This window comes from Brachycentrus maculatus, unplaced genomic scaffold (assembly GCF_059751285.1).
Source record: "Brachycentrus maculatus isolate JH-2025_06_01 unplaced genomic scaffold, ASM5975128v1 h1tg000122l, whole genome shotgun sequence".
Taxonomy (NCBI): domain Eukaryota; kingdom Metazoa; phylum Arthropoda; class Insecta; order Trichoptera; family Brachycentridae; genus Brachycentrus; species Brachycentrus maculatus.
In genome coordinates, this window is record NW_028280875.1 from 1,395,093 (window position 1) to 1,414,260 (window position 19,168).

Sequence of the window (19,168 nt, forward strand, 5' to 3'; positions counted from 1 at the left end):
CAAAAACAACACATTCTGCCCTGTAGCGGGTATATATTAAGTTAAAAATATGCCTCTTTTGCTAGGATGTAGTACATTTTCTGGGCATTCCGAAAACATGCAAAACTGAAAATTGACGATTTTTGATTTATGACGTTCTTGAAAGGAGTGAGCTATATGTCAAAATGTAAAGATAATCGTATCTCAAAAGGGAAATAATATATTTATTTATTTATTGAACGGCTAATGCCTTTAACATAATATATGAGTATCTAATATAAAATACACTAATGAATACACTTATAGAGAAAAAAAGGTCTTTAACATAAAATAACAAAAAATAAGCACTGGTAAATACACGTCTCCTTCACACACTATCAGCGAGCAGCGAGAGAGAGTGAAACACAACATTTAATCTTATCTTACGTATTAATTTTAAATCAAACACAGATTTTTTGAGTCTACTAACTTAGTAGACTCAAAAAATCTGTGTTTGATTTAAAATTAATACATAAATTAAAATGGAGTTCTACAAATTAAACGCCAAATCAATAAATAAATTTAATTTTATCCATTATAACACGGAGAAGAAATGCTGATAAAGTACAGACTTCAAGGTGGATAACAATATATTATAAATAAATCTATACTGTAAAACACCATTGGCTAACATGTGAAGCCGCGGAATCGGAGAGAACATGGCATAGTTTGCATTATGTAAAAATACTGCGAATATAAGTAATTTCAAGTGTGTTCATTAAGATATTTTTATTAAAAGATCACAATTTGTAGTCCGTTCTTCTTAACAGACAATTTCACAGACCAACATTGAAAATTATAAATTTCAGCGATAAATTAAAAAAAAAAACAATTATTTTTAATTGAAAAAACGGTGCGAAAAGGCGGCTAGTCTTAGTGATAATTATTTAATTGAGTCTGTTTATAAAACGGAGTAAATAACACACGTTTTATTATTCAAACAATACAAAGTTTCACATACAGTTTCTCTCTTGTGCCAAATTATCTGGGACACCTTTTACTTGGCGCGCGTCACAATTTCGATTGTGATTCTCACGGCTTAAAATGCACTCCCGCGTCTTCTTCTTCTTCGCGGGTCACAATCAGTTATGATTGGTGCCCGGTGATAACTAAACTAACTAAACTAATTAACCATCACGCCTCTTCCCCGCAGGAGTAGGCAGAGAGAATAGAACGCCACACCACTCTGTCTTTGCAAACATTATTCGCCTCTTCCACGTTCATGCATCTCCTCATACATACCCGCCGATTGTTACGACTCCTAACCTGACCACTTTCAAGTATTTGGCATACCTGACCGTGCCATGTTTTTCTCGGTCTTCCTCTGCTCTTGATAAATTCCCATAAACACCCACATACATTCCAACTAGACATATAGGTCAAAACAATATAAAATATGGAAAATAAAGGATTGGGTAAATGATCAAGAGTTCATTTTATGAAAATTGTAAAAAAGTCTTTTTTTAATCCTTTTTTTTCTGTGTAGGTTTAAATAGATAAAAACAATAAAAAATAACGTATGTTAAAAGAACTCAACCGACAAGACACACAAGGTGGCTTGGTGGGTCTCTGCAAAAAAAAGTCAATTATGTTTATAATTTTTTAAATGAATGTATACAGTACTACTACTACTACTACTACCATCACGCCGTTTCCTCGCAGGGGTAGGCAGAAAGGATGGAACGCCACACTCCTCTGTCCTGACATACACTCCTCGCCTCCTTCACATCCATACATCTAGTCATACATGCCCTCCGATTACGCAGACTTTTGACACCGCCAGATTTCAGGTTCTGATTAATCTGATCGTGCCAAATCTTTTTCAGTCGTCCTCGTTCTGTTTTCCCTCTCACATTCGTTACAATGTATACAGTAAATGTATTTATATGTATGTACGAATATATAATAATAAATAATAAAACCCTTATCCGCACCCCAATGGTGCATAGGGCACTGCGTCATATAAACGCAGTGTTATCTTGATCGTTTACACATGAAGGAAAGGTGATCAGCCCTCCGCTTCAGGTACCAGTCCAGGGTAATATTGAATAAATATGACAGTGAAAAAAAATCACTAATATTTATTTTACCCCTCTTGGAAATCGAACGCGGGATCTCCAGAACGGTAGCCGAGCATGCTGACCATTACACTACGGAGGCGGACGAAATATAGTTAACACATAAATGTTTAAAAAAAAAACTATCGTTCACGTTTTATAGGGTCTTTGTAGACTGTTAGGGTCAGCTCTCCTCGTCCTCGGGTTGTAGGTCCTTCTGTCATATACAACGTCACCTAGGTCATGCCTTCGGATCATGTTATCTTTCTGTGGCATCCATGATTTTTTTGGTCTTCCTCTAGATGTCCTTCGAGGAAGATCCATGGCGATCGCCTGGTTCAAAATATGTTCAGGTTCTCTACGTCCTATGTGTCCATACCATCTCAATTGCTTTTCCTGTACCTTACTAAATATATAAACCATGTTTCGGGGCCGAAATAAATAATTTTATGTAATGATTTTTCAGGATAATCTGAAGCAAATATGCTTCAGATTATCCTATTAATAAAAAAAATTCTATGGACATGAGTGCGTCATTTCAGATTGATGGTCGCTTAAAGCTTTCTCGCTCTTCATCGTCGATTATATTAATATTCTTTGCACTTGCATTTTTGCACGTAGGATTTAGTTTCCTTTCGCGATAAATATTTGTTCTAATTTGTCCACCACGTTGTTTTGTGTGTACAGTTGAGGTCACAAGCAATCGACCATTTAAATATATCGTTTTTTTTAAATGTATTAATTTTAATAGATTTATATTATCCACTGACACTTCGTGATGGAATTGCATTTTTAATTTATTATTAGATTAAAACCAATATTTTTAGCTGACCAGTCTGATGATGTCGGTAACGACGAAACCCGGTCGCTGGTCAAATATAAAAAAAAAGTGGAAAAGCTAAAAATATTGGTTTTAATCTAATAATAAATTATATTAATTTTAAATCATGCACAGATTTTTTGAGTCTACTAAGTTGTATTTTATTTACAAAAACACATAAAAATTAATATTGTGACAATTGTTTCGCCTTGGTAGGACATTTGACAAAAATTAGGGCAAAATTCGTTTGATAATGCCCTAACAAGGCGAAACAATTGTCACAGTATTATTTTTTATGTGTTTTTGTTAATAAAATACAACTTAATTTATTATTAGATTAAAACCAATATTTTTAGCTTTTCCACTTTTTTATTTGACCAGCGACCGGGTTTCGTCGTTACCGACATCATCAGACTGGTGATGTTGACCAGTCTGATGATGTCGGTAACGACGAAACCCGGTCGCTGGTCAAATAAAAAAGTGGAAAAGCTAAAAATATTGGTTTTAATCTAATAATAAATTAAAAATGCAATTCCATCACGAAGTGTCAGTGGATAATATAAATCTATTAAATACAACTTAGTATACTCAAAAAAATCTGTGTTTGATTTAAAATTAATACATAAATTAAAATGTTCTACAAATTAAACGACAAATCGATAAATATATACATCGTGTTTTAAGCCCATTTCGAATAATTTTAACCAATAATTTCTGAGAATAATATTTTTTTCAAGAATTTAAATACTTAAGTATAGCAAATTTATTTTTTTCCAAATAAATGCGCCTTTAGAAAAATGAGAATCGAATCAGTGAAGAAATAATTCTTCTTCTTCAAATCCTCATCCACACCCGATGGTGCATAGGGCACTGCATCATATAAACGGAGTCTCATCTTAATCGTTAACACATGAAGGAAGAGTAATCAGCCATCCGCTTCACGTACCAGTCCAGAGTAATATAGAATAAATATTAAAGTGAAAAATCACTTAGATATATTTGACCTCCTCCTGCGAATCGAACCCGGGACTTCCAGCACGGTAGCCGAGCGTGCTGACCATTGTCTGGCAGACATATCGGTAGTGTAAAGGCAAAGGGGTATATATATCTGTCATTTTTTTTAATTTTCTAAGTTTGTTCCACAAAATGTCTAAAATAGTCTATTCCATAATCTGGAAAAGGGATATGATATAGCTGTAGTTGCAATACTTATTTACTATTAAGATATGTACATATAAAAATACATAAAACAAATGAGTTATTTAATTTCACAAGTTTGTTTTTGCTCTCCTGTAAAATTTGGTCTGAGACAGATATCGCTCACTTCTTTCAAGAACGTCATAAATCAAAAAACTTGATTTTTCAGGAGAACGTTTTTAAAGTTTAAAAATATAATACAATGTATTAAAAATAAATATCTAGTCACTTATTGAACTTTTTACTGTGCAACAGATCTTTTTAGGTAAAACCTGAAAGTTTTTTTCTCCATTTGAAAAATATTTAGTGTATTAAAAAATTATAATTAAACAATACCTTTTCTTCAAAATGCAAAAACATCATTTTCTGCCCTGTAGCGGGTAAATATTAAGTTAAAAATATGCCGCTTTTGCTGGGACATAATACATTTTCTGGACATGCCGAAAACATGTACTACTGAAGAATGACGATTTTCGATTTGTGATGTTCTTGAAAGGAGTGAGCGATATACCCCTTTGCCTTTACACTACCGATATCTGGTCCTTCACGCTGCCGATCGCCTGATGAATAGGATGTTTGCTAGTACCCCCTTAACTCAGGCAGTTTCTGGAGCTACGGATTAGCGGAGCTGTGTACCGCGTATTAAAAAGGTCGAGAATTTCAGTTTATTTGCAGCGCGTTCAATTTATCGCTGACGAGTCTTCCTCGTTCGCTATGTAAATTTATGAATTCGGCCGGCATACCAAGTGTTCCGTGCGATGTAAGATTCGGGTTAAACACACACAAGTCCAGATTCCAGATGGCTCTTGTAATACAAGTATGTGCGCGCATTCCGACGAGCGAGGCGGGGAAAGAAATCGGAATTCTCTGAAAATCCATTTAGGTAACTGAATTAAGGTTTGAAGATTTTAAAAGCTGCTCCATCATGAATTTTACGCTTAAATCCCTTAAACTTTTTTTTTAATGGTTACTTATTTACATCCTAGTGTAATGGTCAGCATGCTCGGCTACCGTTCTGGAGGTCCCGGGTTCGATTCCCAGGGGGGTTTAATAAATATAAGTGTTTTTTTCACTAATATTTATTCTATATTACCCTGGACTGGTACCTGAAGCGAAGGGGTGATCACCTTTCCTTCATGTTTTAACGATCAAAATGACACTGCGTTTATATGATGCAGTGCCCTATGCACCACTGGTGTGTGGATAAGTGTTTTGAAGAAGAAGAATATATTGGAATTAGATTTTTTTTTTAAATTAAACTGATAAAATATTTATATAATTTATTTAACTCCTTACCTTTCAATAACTCTTTCCTTTTCAAAACGATATATTTATTTAGATTACATTAAAAACTTATTTTTTCAATACAAATATGGTATTTCAAGTAAAAAAATCAATCACTTTAAATGTTACCTGGGTTTAAAGAAAATTGAGGTGCGATTTTTCGCATAAGTATTGAGGTTTAATTCTCGATCACCGAAATCCTAAAGTTTTTTTTCTCCGATTTTCGCAAGTAATGAGTCGTACAAAAGGTGTTCGTTTTACTATCCATCCGTGGCTTGTGCGAAGTACATCCATCAAGCGCCATTTTCACAAAAGGGTCAAGAGAAATGAAAGAGAAAAACCGGATAAAATCAAAAACGATCGTGTACCTGACCTTTGTTAGATTTTGAGGGTTTTTATGACCGCCGACTCACCAAGGAATGGTATGTACGTGGATTTTTATGAAAAGTCAACAAACAAACCGTTCCCACAAGCAAACAAGACTGTGGAATGAATTACCTCCTTAAGTAAAAAAAATACACCATCTCTGAAAGCTTACAAAAAACGTCAGAAACTTTGCTTTGGATTGGAACCCTAACTGTCCACCATATCTTTCTTTCTTAGTATCCTCTATGACTCCCCTCAACTCCTTACCTGAACCTTATTCGTTTGCCTTCCTTCCATTTTGATCGTTTTACAGTTTCATCAATATATAACGTTAAAATAATCGGCGCATATGTAAAAACGGTGAAATAAAAAAAGAATGCAAGGTTGAGATAAGCATTATCGACAAAATTATGAAAGGTGTGTTGAGATGGTTTGGACATGTGGCGCGAATGGATGAGGAAAGAACGGTAAACCAAATTTATGACGAACGATTATATGACGAACATGGTTGGAAAAAGAAGCAGAGGAAGACCGAGGAAAATTTGGCACGATCAGGTATGTAAATATTTGCAAGCCCCAGGAGTCGAAATAATCGGCGGGAATGTATGAAGAGATATATGAATGTGGAAGAGGCGAAGCAGGTTTGCAAATACAGAGTGGTTTGGCGTTCTATTCTCCCTGCCTACCCCTGTGGAGAAGCAGCGTGATGGTTAGTTAGTTAGTTAGTTAATCAATATATATATATATAATGTTGGTATTATTGGCGGATATACATGTATAAGGAGAAGCATGAATATGGAAGGGGCGAAGAATGTTTGCAAAAATATAGTGTGGCGTTCTATTATCTCTGTCTACCCCCGCAGGGAAGCAGCGTGATGCTAAGTTAGCAGAAGAAATAAGCAGTTTGTTCTCGAATGTACCTTTTTAGGTAACATATGCACAGGTTGATCCCTTCTCGGGGCCTTTTGGGGGGTTAAAATGGGGATTAGCCCGAACGGGGACGGAAGTCATCCATTCGGTTCGGTCTACAGGTATTGTGCGTTTATCCTGCTCAAACTGGAAAACTGAAAGCACAATGGGAACGGACGCACGGCATATGATACATTCCCCATTATCGCGTTACAATAGAGAAAGACCCAATATGTGTGACTTAGCATTTAGCATGGTAATATTTTGTCGCATAACCCTCGACGCACACGTCAGTTTTCCAAATTCCGAATTCAAATTACGAGGGGTTCTTAAAAACAGATCGCTTTGATTAGGTAATTGTGTATCGTGTAATGTAATTTTGAATTATCGAATTTGAGTGGATACGTAATCTAATTTTAAGTACACACAAGTTCTAATTTTGAATTTAAAATCGCCCTAAAATTGAGAAGACACATATTCTAATTTTGAATATTAACTCGCTATAAGATTGAGTAGGTACTTAAATATTATAATTTAGACATAATTTTGAATTAGCGGAAGTGAGTAGGTACGTAACCTAATTTTGAGTACACGCGAGCTCTAATTTTGACAAATAGCTCTGGTTAAATGCCAAAGGCTCACAACGCAAAAAAAACTCTTTATTCCAAAAATGGTATCTAAATCGTCAACATCTTCGTATTCGAAAAAGACACCCATGATTCTAAATGAATGGACACAACTTATGCCAGAATTATGGGTGTCTTTTTCGAATATGAAAATGTTGACGATTTAGATACCATTTTTGGAATAGTGTTTTTTTTACGTTGTGTCCCTTTGGCACTTAACCAGCGATATTCTAATTTTGAATTTGAACTTGATATAAGATCGACTAGTTAAATAATGTAATTTAGAATCTGAAATCCAAGTACGATTGACATATCGCTCACACCTTTCAACAATGTCATATATAAAAAATCGTCAATTTTCAGTTGTGCATGTTTTCGGAATGCCCAAAAAATGTACTATATCCCAGCAAAAGCGGCATATTTTTAACTTAATATTTACCCGCTACATGGCAGAAAGCATTGGTTTTGCATTTTGAAGAAAAGGTATTGTTTAATTTTTTTTTAAATATAATTAATATTTTTCAAATGGAAAAAAAACATCCAGGTTTTACCTTAAAAGATCTGTTGCACAGTAAAAAGTTCAATAAGTGGCTTGATTTTTAACACATTTCTTTATATTTTTAAACTTTAAAAACGATCTCCTGAAAAATCAAGTTTTTTTATATATGACGTTGTTGAAAGGAGTGAGCGATATTTACGATTAGTATAAGGTAAAAATACTTTATTTTGAACTAAATTGAATCTCCACGAGATCGGGTAGGTACATAATATTTCACTCCGTGTTTACATAACTGTAGCGTTGAGTCATCCTGCACCCTTGTTGGGAATTCCTATGAACGGAGAACTCACGAATTTTAAATCAATAAACTTCCAACTTCCAAAGTCAAACAACCACACTCCTATAGTTTTCTTCCGATATTCCAATAAGAAATTACGATAATATTCTTTATTGGCAAGAACATAAAAAACAAGCGTTTAAAGAAATGCGTAATAGCCAAATTTATGTCATTTTAACGAGTATAAAAAGTGTGAAGTGTCCATAAAAATTATATTTGGGTGAAAATATGAAGCGAATTATGTATACGCATTAGTTTTAAGACGGCTTTTATATTTTTCCTTGTTATATTTAAAGAAAATTGTATGCTTATTTTTCATTTTGATTAAAAGTTTCTCTATAAATGTGTAAACAAAAGCTGATGTCATTTTAGCTAAAAAAAATCAAATTAGGGATTAAAAAATACGTAGCCGACCTGCGTTTAATAGCTAAAAAGTGCCCAAAATAATAATTGGATAGTTTGATCATTGCCTAATGCGTTTCTAATACGAACCTGAGCAAACCATTGTCGTGTATATACGACTATTTCGGTATCATAGAAGGCGCTAGCTGGTAAACCGCTTTTCAATTGATATTTTTTCTATTGTTCCTTAGTCCTGCGACACAAAAAACATCCACAGAAAACAGAGTAACAAACCACGGTATTTTAAATTTAAAACACACAAAATAAATCAGCCGGCTCACAATTATTACGCCGGTATCGATTTACAAAGGGAAGCACACAACTGTCAAAAGCTTTTGAGCAAAACAATCGATTTTTTTCTTCTCTCGCGCGGATACACCAACGCCGGGCGAACGTTTCAAACAAACTGAAGCTAGGCGCGGATACATTTTTGCGGGGAGCTGAACGAGCCTGGCGGCAGAATAGGTAACTAGACGTATTGCAGCGCCATCTGCGGCGTGGTTCTTATATCAGCGGGGTATTTGAATTTTTATTCTAATATTTCCATTTATTTTCTTTAATAGTTTTGCAAATACACAGAAGCCTATACCATTCAATCTTATCAGGAGTTTATTGTAATTATATCGATATTTGGTGTCCTAATTTCAAAACGCTATCGTTCTTTTTTCGGCGGAATGTTTGAATTTCATTAGAAAATAATTCGTATTCCAGATTCTAATTTCAATCTATGAATATTCTTTTAAGGAAAATTTCCAGTCCGTTAGCGGTGAATTTGAATTTCTTAGTAGAATTTGCATGCCAAAAACAATGATTTTTTCAACGGTTCACTTATGAATATAATTTATCGCTCTTCAATGAAACCCTGAAGGACGCAGACCTCCAAAAAGATGGAAAGATAGCATCCCACGGGGATGGAGTCAACATCCCAAGAGCGACAGGCGGAAGCACAAACAGATCCTTTAGGATCTACAAAAAGAAGAATATAATTTGAGATGTAAATTTCAGAACACGTATTTTTCGTCAACATATTATACAAACTTTCACTTAAATAAGAATTTCGCAGTTCAGAAGTCCAGAAGTGTCAGAAATGAAGACTCTAAGAAACATTTCAGGCGAGTCTTCGAGGTAGAATGAGAAACGCAAGGATCAGGGAAATATGCGAGATCAATGATGTGTTAGGTTGGGAAGGCAACGAAGGAGACAATGGTATGCGCGTGTGAGGAGAATGGAATCATCCAGGTTGTACGGCCAATGCCATGGTAGACGACTCTGGGCAGACCACCAAAGAGATGGGTCGATGGCTGGGAATCGGCATCGCAGAAGGCCAATTCCCAAAAAATAGGCCACGAGGCCTACAACCAGATGAAGAAGAAACAGTTTTTTTTTAAATACTAACAGTACCTAACATTCTATGAAAAGCGGGATAGTAGTATGTTACGAAAATGGCAGTATGCTTAAAGTGACCATACGTCCCGTTTTGAACGGGATTGTCCCGTTTTTAGATAGCCTTTCCCGTTGTCCCCAAGTAAAGTTTCGAGACGTCGAAATGTCCCGTTTTCAAAAAAAGAGCAACACACGGTAACAATTTAAAAAAAACGTGCAAAAAATCGAAGGTAGTTTGTAGTACAGCCGTTTCATATAACATTGCTGAACAAATCCTAGCTTGATTTCGGTGCATATGGAAACAGCAGGTGGCTGGAGAGTCATATGCAAAGACTAACTAATTTATATAAAGATCGCCGACACCTAAACCCACTTATACTTAAGAAAATTTGTTCATCACAGAAATACAAAGCAGCCTATTTTTTCAAATTTATTTATATTATTTATTCCTTATTATTTTTATTATCAACATTCCTTTTCTTTTTATTAATACATAAAAACTATAAAAAAAATACGTGTGCTCTTGAATATACATACTTCTACGTAAAATTTGGTAAATGTCCCGTTTTGAGGACAAAACTAAATGGTCAATTTAAGTTTGCTTATTATAATTTAGTAATATACAATTTTATATGGTCACACGATTATAACCGAAAGAATTATTAATATGAAAACAAGAATTACTCTGTTATCTTCAAAGAGAGGTCACCAATAGAAGCGTCAGCCTCTTCGCAGCCAGCTCCGTTGGACGCGGAACTGGCACGAGCGGAGTAGAATCACAGATTCATATCCAAAGCTCATCATTCGCTTTGTCTTGGTCAATTAAGACCCTATTGATGACAAACCTGCGCACTGTCGAAATGCTTCTTATATAAAACTTACGCCGCTTCACAAGCGTATTGCGAACGATACTAGCAGTCTCTAGTAAGCGCTAGCGGTACTAATAGCTGCGTTCATAGATGGCGCTCGCATCGTTTATTGTTATTTTTTATTATTATATATTTGTAATTTGAAGATTACGGATCACTTTGTTATAGAAAAACATTTTAAACAAACAAATTATTATTATTCTGTAAATATCACATGGTGTTCTATGCTTTTATTCGATCTACCAATAGGGGAAATGGGTTTAAGCGTTTCATTCTCTGTCGCGGTAAGTATTTTCCCGCCACGTTTATACTCGTTTGAAATTTCAAATTTGAAATTCAAAACTCCTAGCAGTCAGATGTGGTGCGAGTAAAAAAGAATGAAAATCTTAAAGATATATTTAATATAATTTCATCGTTAATATAATGTTAATTAATGCGAACTTTTATTTTTTAATTTTTATTTATTTATTGAATATATGTAATTAAAATATTTTTATAATAATTTAATTCATTTGCTAGACAATTCTGCTTTTAACTTTTAATAATCTTAAACTAAGTTACACTGTTCTCGATAAAAAGACTGAACTCTTATGCTTGGAGAAGAACTTTGTTCATATATATTTATTCCAGTAGTAAAATATCTTCCCTACAATCCCGCACAAAATATACCCACGCCGACAAAATTTTAAACGTCATCATTAAAAAAATTATGTTAATTACAATTTATGTAGTTCTCAATTATGAAGGCATTACATCAAATTTTGTAGCGGTCATAAAGTAATAACCCTTTACTGCCAGATTATTATTTCGGAAATTAAATTAAATTTTATGGAAGTGTTGCCATGAATGTTAATTCATTTAATGTAGGCACTTACATTTTGTCGTTTAAATGTTAAAACCACTATTTGGGGATACATGTATACCGAGTTGAATAAACAATGCCACGGCTAGCAAATAATGTCGGATCTGCTAAAACGCGAAAGAGAATTGTTATTTTATTATACTAAGCGGTAAGGCGGGATATTCGATAGGCCACAACTTAATTTTCTTTAAACCCAGGTAACATTTGACATAGTTAACTGAATTTTTTGCTTTAAACATTATTTTTGTACTGTAAAAAAGTTTTTCTTCGAAATAAATATATAGTTTTTTAAAGAAAAGAGTAATTGAAAGGTAAGGAAAAAATCATAAAAGTATTTTTTCAATATACTTATGTATATTCTAAAAAAAATGTACGCAGTCTACACGTCTAGATTCTAACGCAGCCGGCCCCGTCCTGGATCGTATATTTGAGAGTACACCTTTAAGTTTAATTTTGAATTACACACATTCGTTTTTAGCTTACTTTTTACTTGGTAGATACGTACCACTTTTTCAACATCACAACAGTGGTAATTTACTAAGTAAAATTTGAAGAAAAACTAAAAAGATGGTAAGTGACTGCCAAATCAATTAATGACATTAATAATCAGTATTGACAAAACGATAAAATTTGACGATGAAAAGTCTTCACAAAACAATTGAGGACAAACTTTACCCCTGTAGTCTACACTCGTCCAGATAAAACCATATTTTTTGTAGTGCACTATCGTCGTTCTGTTGTCCAAGTATTTGAAACCAATGCAAACGCAGCCCGTTTCGTTATGTTTAGCGAAATTTTCTACGACGATAGCATTATATAATATTTTTTGATATACAGATTGGTGCGGCGTTCTATTAACTCCGCCTACCCCTGCGGTGAAGCGGCGTGATAGTAAGTTAGTTACTTTTCTTTTAGGTTATTGTCTCCAAATTACATTGTCATTTCACCCCCAGCGCCAACTTTTCGCTGCATTATTAAGAATTTAAGGCTGTAAATTAGAAGGCAGTCCCGAATTAGCGTTATTATGGTGTGGAAGGAAAAGTCATAATGGGCAGGGCCGTCCCAGGCGATTATGCGAGGGCTAAGTTAACTCTTGGCGCTTCACGGCCATTAAGTAGGTTACTTTATTGCCCATCAACGTTTATTCACTTTGCATGGCCCGTGATAATGTACATAATGAATTGTAGCTATTTCGTTATGTTTAGTATTCATAAAACGGTTATAAAAAATGAAAACGTCGGTGTCTTTGACTCAAAATTCGTATTTTGATTTGTTGTTGTTTTTTTATATAGTAATATAAAACCCTTATCCGCACCCCAATGGTGCATAGGGCACTGTGTCATATTAACGCAGTGTTATCTTGATCGTTTACACATGAAGGAAAGGTGATCAGCCCTCCGCTTCAGGTACCAGTCCATTGTAATATTGAATAAATATTACAGTGAAAAAATCACTTATATTTATTTTACCCCCCTTGGGAATCGAACCCGGGACCTCCAGAACGGTAGCCGAGCGTGCTGACCATTACACTACGGAGGCGGACGTTATTATTTACAGATACTATTAAGGCTTAGATCTCAAGCTTGTATCAAGTGTTCAAATCAGAATGCGTTCAGCCACGCTCAGAGCTGGTCGGGAGCTCACGCTCATTTTTTTCTTTCAAAAAATGTATAAGTAAACATTAAAAAAAAAAAAAATCTAAAAATGTATTAATATTTTTGTTTGTTTTTTAGAACACAAGTTTAAGGCTTAGATCTCAAGCTTGTATCAAGTGTTCAAATCAGAATGCGTTCAGCCACGCTCAGAGCTGGTCGGGAGCTCACGCTCATTTTTTTCTTTCAAAAAATGTATAAGTAAATATTTTTCAAAAAAATATTTCTAAAAATGTATTAAAATTTTTGTTTGTTTTTTAGAACATGAGTATAGGTAAAAATATTATTTTGAACTTACCATTAACGCGCTTACCATTATATTTTACATTAAGGAAGTGGACAAACGCTAATTTAAAATATTATATCAACAATAGTTAATGTTTAACAACAATTATTTTTTGACATCTCATCAAAGATGAAGAAGAATATGGAGGTCTGGGCATTTACGGGGCTGACGACCGTCATAGGCTGGTTTAAGTGATCACTTTACACACGTGTAACATTCACCAATTCTACCCATTATTGACAACCACACTACTCAAATTCTTGGAAGTTCTATATATATGAACCAATTTAGAAACCTTGTTCTTGAATCACTAGAACTTCACTAGAGACAACTATTGGTGAGATGTAAAGAAGCCTTTTACTAAGCAGAAACTCTTATATTAGTATGTGAGATCCGAATCCTGCATTGTAATCACACACATGAGAAACGCCAGAAAATACCACTTAAAAATCACTTAAACCAGGCTATGACGGTCGTCAGCCCCGTAAATGCCCAGACCTCCATATTCTTCTTCATCTTTGATGAGATGTCAAAAAATAATATGAAAATAACTCTTGTAATTGGAGATAATCCAGATTTTGTGAACAAGTATTTGGACACACTCAAAATGTTTTAACAACAATAGTTAAAAATTATTATAAACTATTGTTGTCTCCCATAAACTATTACTGTACATGTTATAACTATCACTTAAGTACCTAGAATTGTATAGCTACATTAGGACCGTCAGTCCATTTAACATTCACATTCGTTTGAAAATGCAATAACCAGGCGAAACAATTGTCATATTTTTTATGTGCTTTTTAAAAAATAAAATACAAATTAGTAGACTCAAAAAATGGGTTTGATTTAAAAATTAATACACAAATTAAAATGGAGTTCTACAAATTAAACGCCTAATCAATAAATAAACAAATAAAGGAGCACATTTCGCTTACTCCTTTCAAAAATGTCATATATCAAAAATCGTCAATTTTCAGTTGTGCATGTTTTCAGAATGCCCAGAAAATGTACTGTATCCCAGCAAAAGCGGCATATTTTTAACTTAATATTTACCCGCTACAAGGCAGAAAGTGTTGTTTTTGCATTTTGAAGAAAATGTGTTGTTTAATTATTTTTTTTTAATGTACTAAATATTTTTTAAATGGAGAAAAAACATTCAGGTTTACCCTAAAAAGATCTGTTGCACAGTAAAAAGTTTAATAAGTGGCTTATTATTTATTTTTAATACATTTTATTATATTTTTAAACTTTAAAAACGGTTTCTTGAAAAATCAAGTTTTTTTTTGTATATATGACGTTGTTGAAAGAAGTGAGCGATTTCTTTACACGTGTTTCAATATTTTTGCTAGGTAAATCGGAGCCTGGAAGACTCCCATTAATTTTATGAGAAAATAAAGCATTCAATTGGAAAAGCTCTGTATTGCAATGTCGAAGGGAGGGGCTTAAGGTTTTAGGCGCCTCGGCGCCTCGGTCAACTAACTGCCTGTTCGTGAGAGCTTTACAAAACTAAACTCGGAGAAGCGTGACTCGGGCAATTATCGAACAGGACTCATGACGTCTGTCATTCAAACATGTATGTGTGCGTAATAAACATACAATATATATTATATATTGACGGCCCCTACGTAAAGTACTCTATCTGCAAATCTGTTACTTTACAGGAGAGAGCTTAGAAGATTTTTTCAACGTATTTTTTTTATTAATTAACGGTTTTGTCTGAAATTCTAAACTAGTATTATACATTAAAAAACACGATAAAATAATGTATTAAATCGTTTTTAAACTTTATGCTTTGTCAAAATTAAGTTAGGAGTTTTAGGAGTTCAGTTAATTTCGAAAATTCAATAGATAGCGTTTTATACGCCTGAAAACTAGACGTAATTTATTTTATGTATTTTTTTGTTTGTTTATATTTGTAGATAACGGTCAGTTGATAACATACACCAAATATCTCAAAATTGACAAAAATGTAGTTAGAACACTTTACGTAGGGCACGTCGATATGTACACATTAGCTGGTGTTGAAATATCTGACACTGATTTCCCAAGCGACGCGTCGCCACGTTTAACTGAAATAATAAACTGATTTTCTTCTTAATTTTTCACATTTCAACATAGATAAAGAAGAATATAGAAGTCTGGGTATTAACAAGGTCATAAGACTTGTCATAGGATGGTAAGGTGATCACTTTACACATATGCAATGTTCACCATGCCACCCATGATTCACAACCGCACTGCAAACAAATTTTGGAGACTCGTAGATATATTGATCTTATAACACAGTACGCATGAGTTCAAAACAGCCATGTATGTGGAGCAGTGGTGTCTACAGAGAATTAATTAGGGTAGGCGGTAGTGGTAGGTAGTTAGATGATCAAATTAAATATTGTTTACGGCCCATTCACCGAACCTACGACGCGCATCATGGTCATTCGTTCAGTCTATTCATGGTGAATTGGCAAAACGTACTGCCTACAAATCAACTGTCAACTGTCAATAATAAATATATCGTAGTCGTACAGGAGAAAGTGACCAACTAACAAAACGTAAAATGTTCAGGGGGGCCATTTAAGTCACTTTTGCTTGGCAAGAAAATAAACATCAAGTCATTTTTAACAAGGCAATATTAAGCTAGTAAGATATCAGATAGTCAATGATCACGTTTTTGTAAAAAACGCAATTGGTCACTTTCTCCTGTATGACTACGATATGTAATAATTTATAATAAAACAAAACCCATATAGTTTTTCCCACTTTTATTTCGTTTGACCAGTGGCCGGGTTTTAAAAATGAATTGACATTTTTAGATGTCGCGTGTGGACGTCCTTGAATCGACCTTGTATTGATGTAATTATTTTGACGTAAATTCGTTCGCGGAAATGGCGTGTATTAAGCGGTACAGGTAAAAATACATGATAATTATACTAACGGTATAAAGGGCAAAGGTTTTTTCGAGAATTTATTTCGAAAAATAAGACATAAAAGAAGAAAATAAGTTACATTTTCGACATATCAATATAGATAAAGAAGAATATGGAATTTCGTTAATCGATTCGGCAGTCACTTCGTGGCAGAACCTATCCATTTTTAAGTAAAGTTGTAGGTACTAAGTAAATACCACTATTTCTTAAAATCTACTGTGCCAAGTCTAAAATTTAGAACTAGCCTCACATACGGTGTTTGAAAATGATGCGGTATGCATCGAAACACGTGTCACCGTATATTTTAAGGAAAAATGGTATTTACTAAGTAAAACTTTGGTTAAAAAGAATATGGAAGTCTGGGCATTTACAGAGCGTATGACCCGTCATGGGCTGGTTAAGTGCTCATTTTACATACGTACATTCTACCCATGATTAACAACCACACTACTTAAATTTGACTTTTTACAGGGCTTACAATCGTCATAGTCTCGTTAAGTGATCACTTTACACACGTGCAACATTCACCAATTCTACCCATTATTGACAACCACACTACTAAACATGTTAGTAGGTACTTCTAGATATATAGATAAAACTCGTGACACACTGAATGTGAGTTCACAACAGCCATCTTTGTTGGAATAGGGAAAACTTTTATAAACCAGAGGTTCTCTTTACTTGTATGCAAAGATTAAATTTAATCCTTTAACCACCCTCATCGATTCCTCTCCTTTCCTTCTCCTTCCTGCTAAATCTATTATTTTATATAATGCCCTTTTTTTAAATCTCTGAATGTTTTTTAATAGTTTTATAACATGAATGTGGAATTGTTTCATTGACTATTTTTTTTAACGTAAATATTTTTTGTTAATGTAATGTAATGTTTATTATTGTTAATGTAACTATTGTTTATTATATATTTTTTATATGTATTTTGTCCACCTCCGTAGTGTAATGGTCAGCACGCTCGGCTACCGTTTTGGAGGTCCCGGGTTCGATTCCCAAGGGGGGTAAAATAAATAAAAGTGATTTTTTTCACTGTAATATTTATTTAATATTACCCTGGACTGGTACCTGAAGCGGAGGGCTGATCACCTTTCCTTCATGTGTAAACGATCAAGATAACACTGCGTTTATATGACGCAGTGCCCTATGCACCATTAGGTGCGGATAAGGGTTTTATTATTATATTTATATGTAAGCTGTACAATTCCCGAATAAATAAATAAAATTCGCAGATTTCCATATTCTTCTTCATCTATGTTGAGATGTCGAAAATAATGTAAAAAATAACTTATTTATTGATTTGGCGTTTAATTTGTAGAACTCCATTTTAATTTATGTATTAATTTTAAATCAAACACAGATTTTTGAGTCTCCTAAGTTGCAACTTGATTTAAAATTAATACATAAAATAAAAAATAGCCCCTAATTGGAGATAATGCAGATTCGTGGCCAAGTATTTCGACGCACTAAAAATGTTGTGAACAGTTAAATTTGTTATTCCTTGTTTTTCTTCCTTTGTTACTGTGCAAACAAAGAGTTCCTTAAGGAATCGTGTCGGGAACGGTCCGTAGACATGTATATGGAAAGATACGTATATGTAGGTACATGATCTAATTAGAAAAATGGCAAAGACTAACAAGAGAAGGAGTCGTTCCCTCGGGAAGTTATCCCACGTGCCTACATATTATGCAGGAATAAAGGCAAACGTTTCGCCAATGATAAAATTTACACGCAACATTTTGTGTGTGTTCACAAAATTTGTTCACAGTATTTGGACACACTCAAAATGTTGTAAATACATTAACTGGTCAAATTATAAGCTAAAATATTAAAAATAAAAATAAAATATTTTTTGGCGTTTCTCATGTAACTAACTAACTAACTAACTAACCATCACGCTGCTTCCCCGCAGGGGTAGGCACAGAGAATAAAACGCCACACCACTCTGTCTCTGCAAACATTCTTCGCCTCTTCCACGTCATGCATATCCTTATACATGCATGCGTTTCTCATGTATGTGATTATAATCCAGGATTCGGATCTCACATACTAATGAAAGGGTTTCTCCTCAATAAAAAAGCTTATTTTCATATCACCAATAGATGTCTCAAGTGCAGTTCTACATGATAATACTGTAATGATTCAAGAACAAAGTTTCGAAATTGGTCCATATATATAGAACTTCCAAGAATTTGAGTAGTGTGGTTGTCAATAATAGGTAGAATTGGTGAACGTTACAAGTGTGTAAAGTGATCCCCGCAGCCAGCCCCGCAAATGCCCAGACTTCCATATTCTTTTATGTATTAATTTTAAATCAAACACAGATTATTTGAGTCTACTAAGTTGTATTTTATAAACAAAAACACATAAAAAATTATATTGTGACAATTGTTTCGCCTTGTTAGGAGACATTCGTTTGATAATGCCCTAACAAGGCGAAACAATTGTCACAATATAATTTTTTATGTGTTTTTGTTAATAAAATACAACTTAGTAGACTTAAAAAATCTGTGTTTGATTTAAAATTAATAAATAAATTAAAAAGGAATTCTACAAATTCAACGCCAAATCAATAAATTCCATATTCTTCATAAAAACTTTATTGTTTTTGTTTTAATTTGAAGAAATGATGAAGTAAGGAGGAACCCTCTTACTTTCTTGTAGA

At 34.0% G+C, this 19,168-nt stretch overlaps 1 protein-coding gene across 1 annotated transcript in view; it reads right to left on the reverse strand.

The window, feature by feature from the left end:
- LOC148309498 (protein Fe65 homolog) overlaps positions 1-8,724 on the reverse strand; it is a 118,030-nt gene extending 109,306 nt beyond the window's left edge. The window contains exon 1 of the mRNA XM_088260007.1: positions 8,606-8,724. Coding sequence (XP_088116133.1) covers positions 8,606-8,618 — 13 coding nt within the window. The 5' untranslated portion in view covers positions 8,619-8,724. The remainder of the gene's footprint in view (positions 1-8,605) is intronic.
- Positions 8,725-19,168: the final 10,444 nt, after the last annotated feature.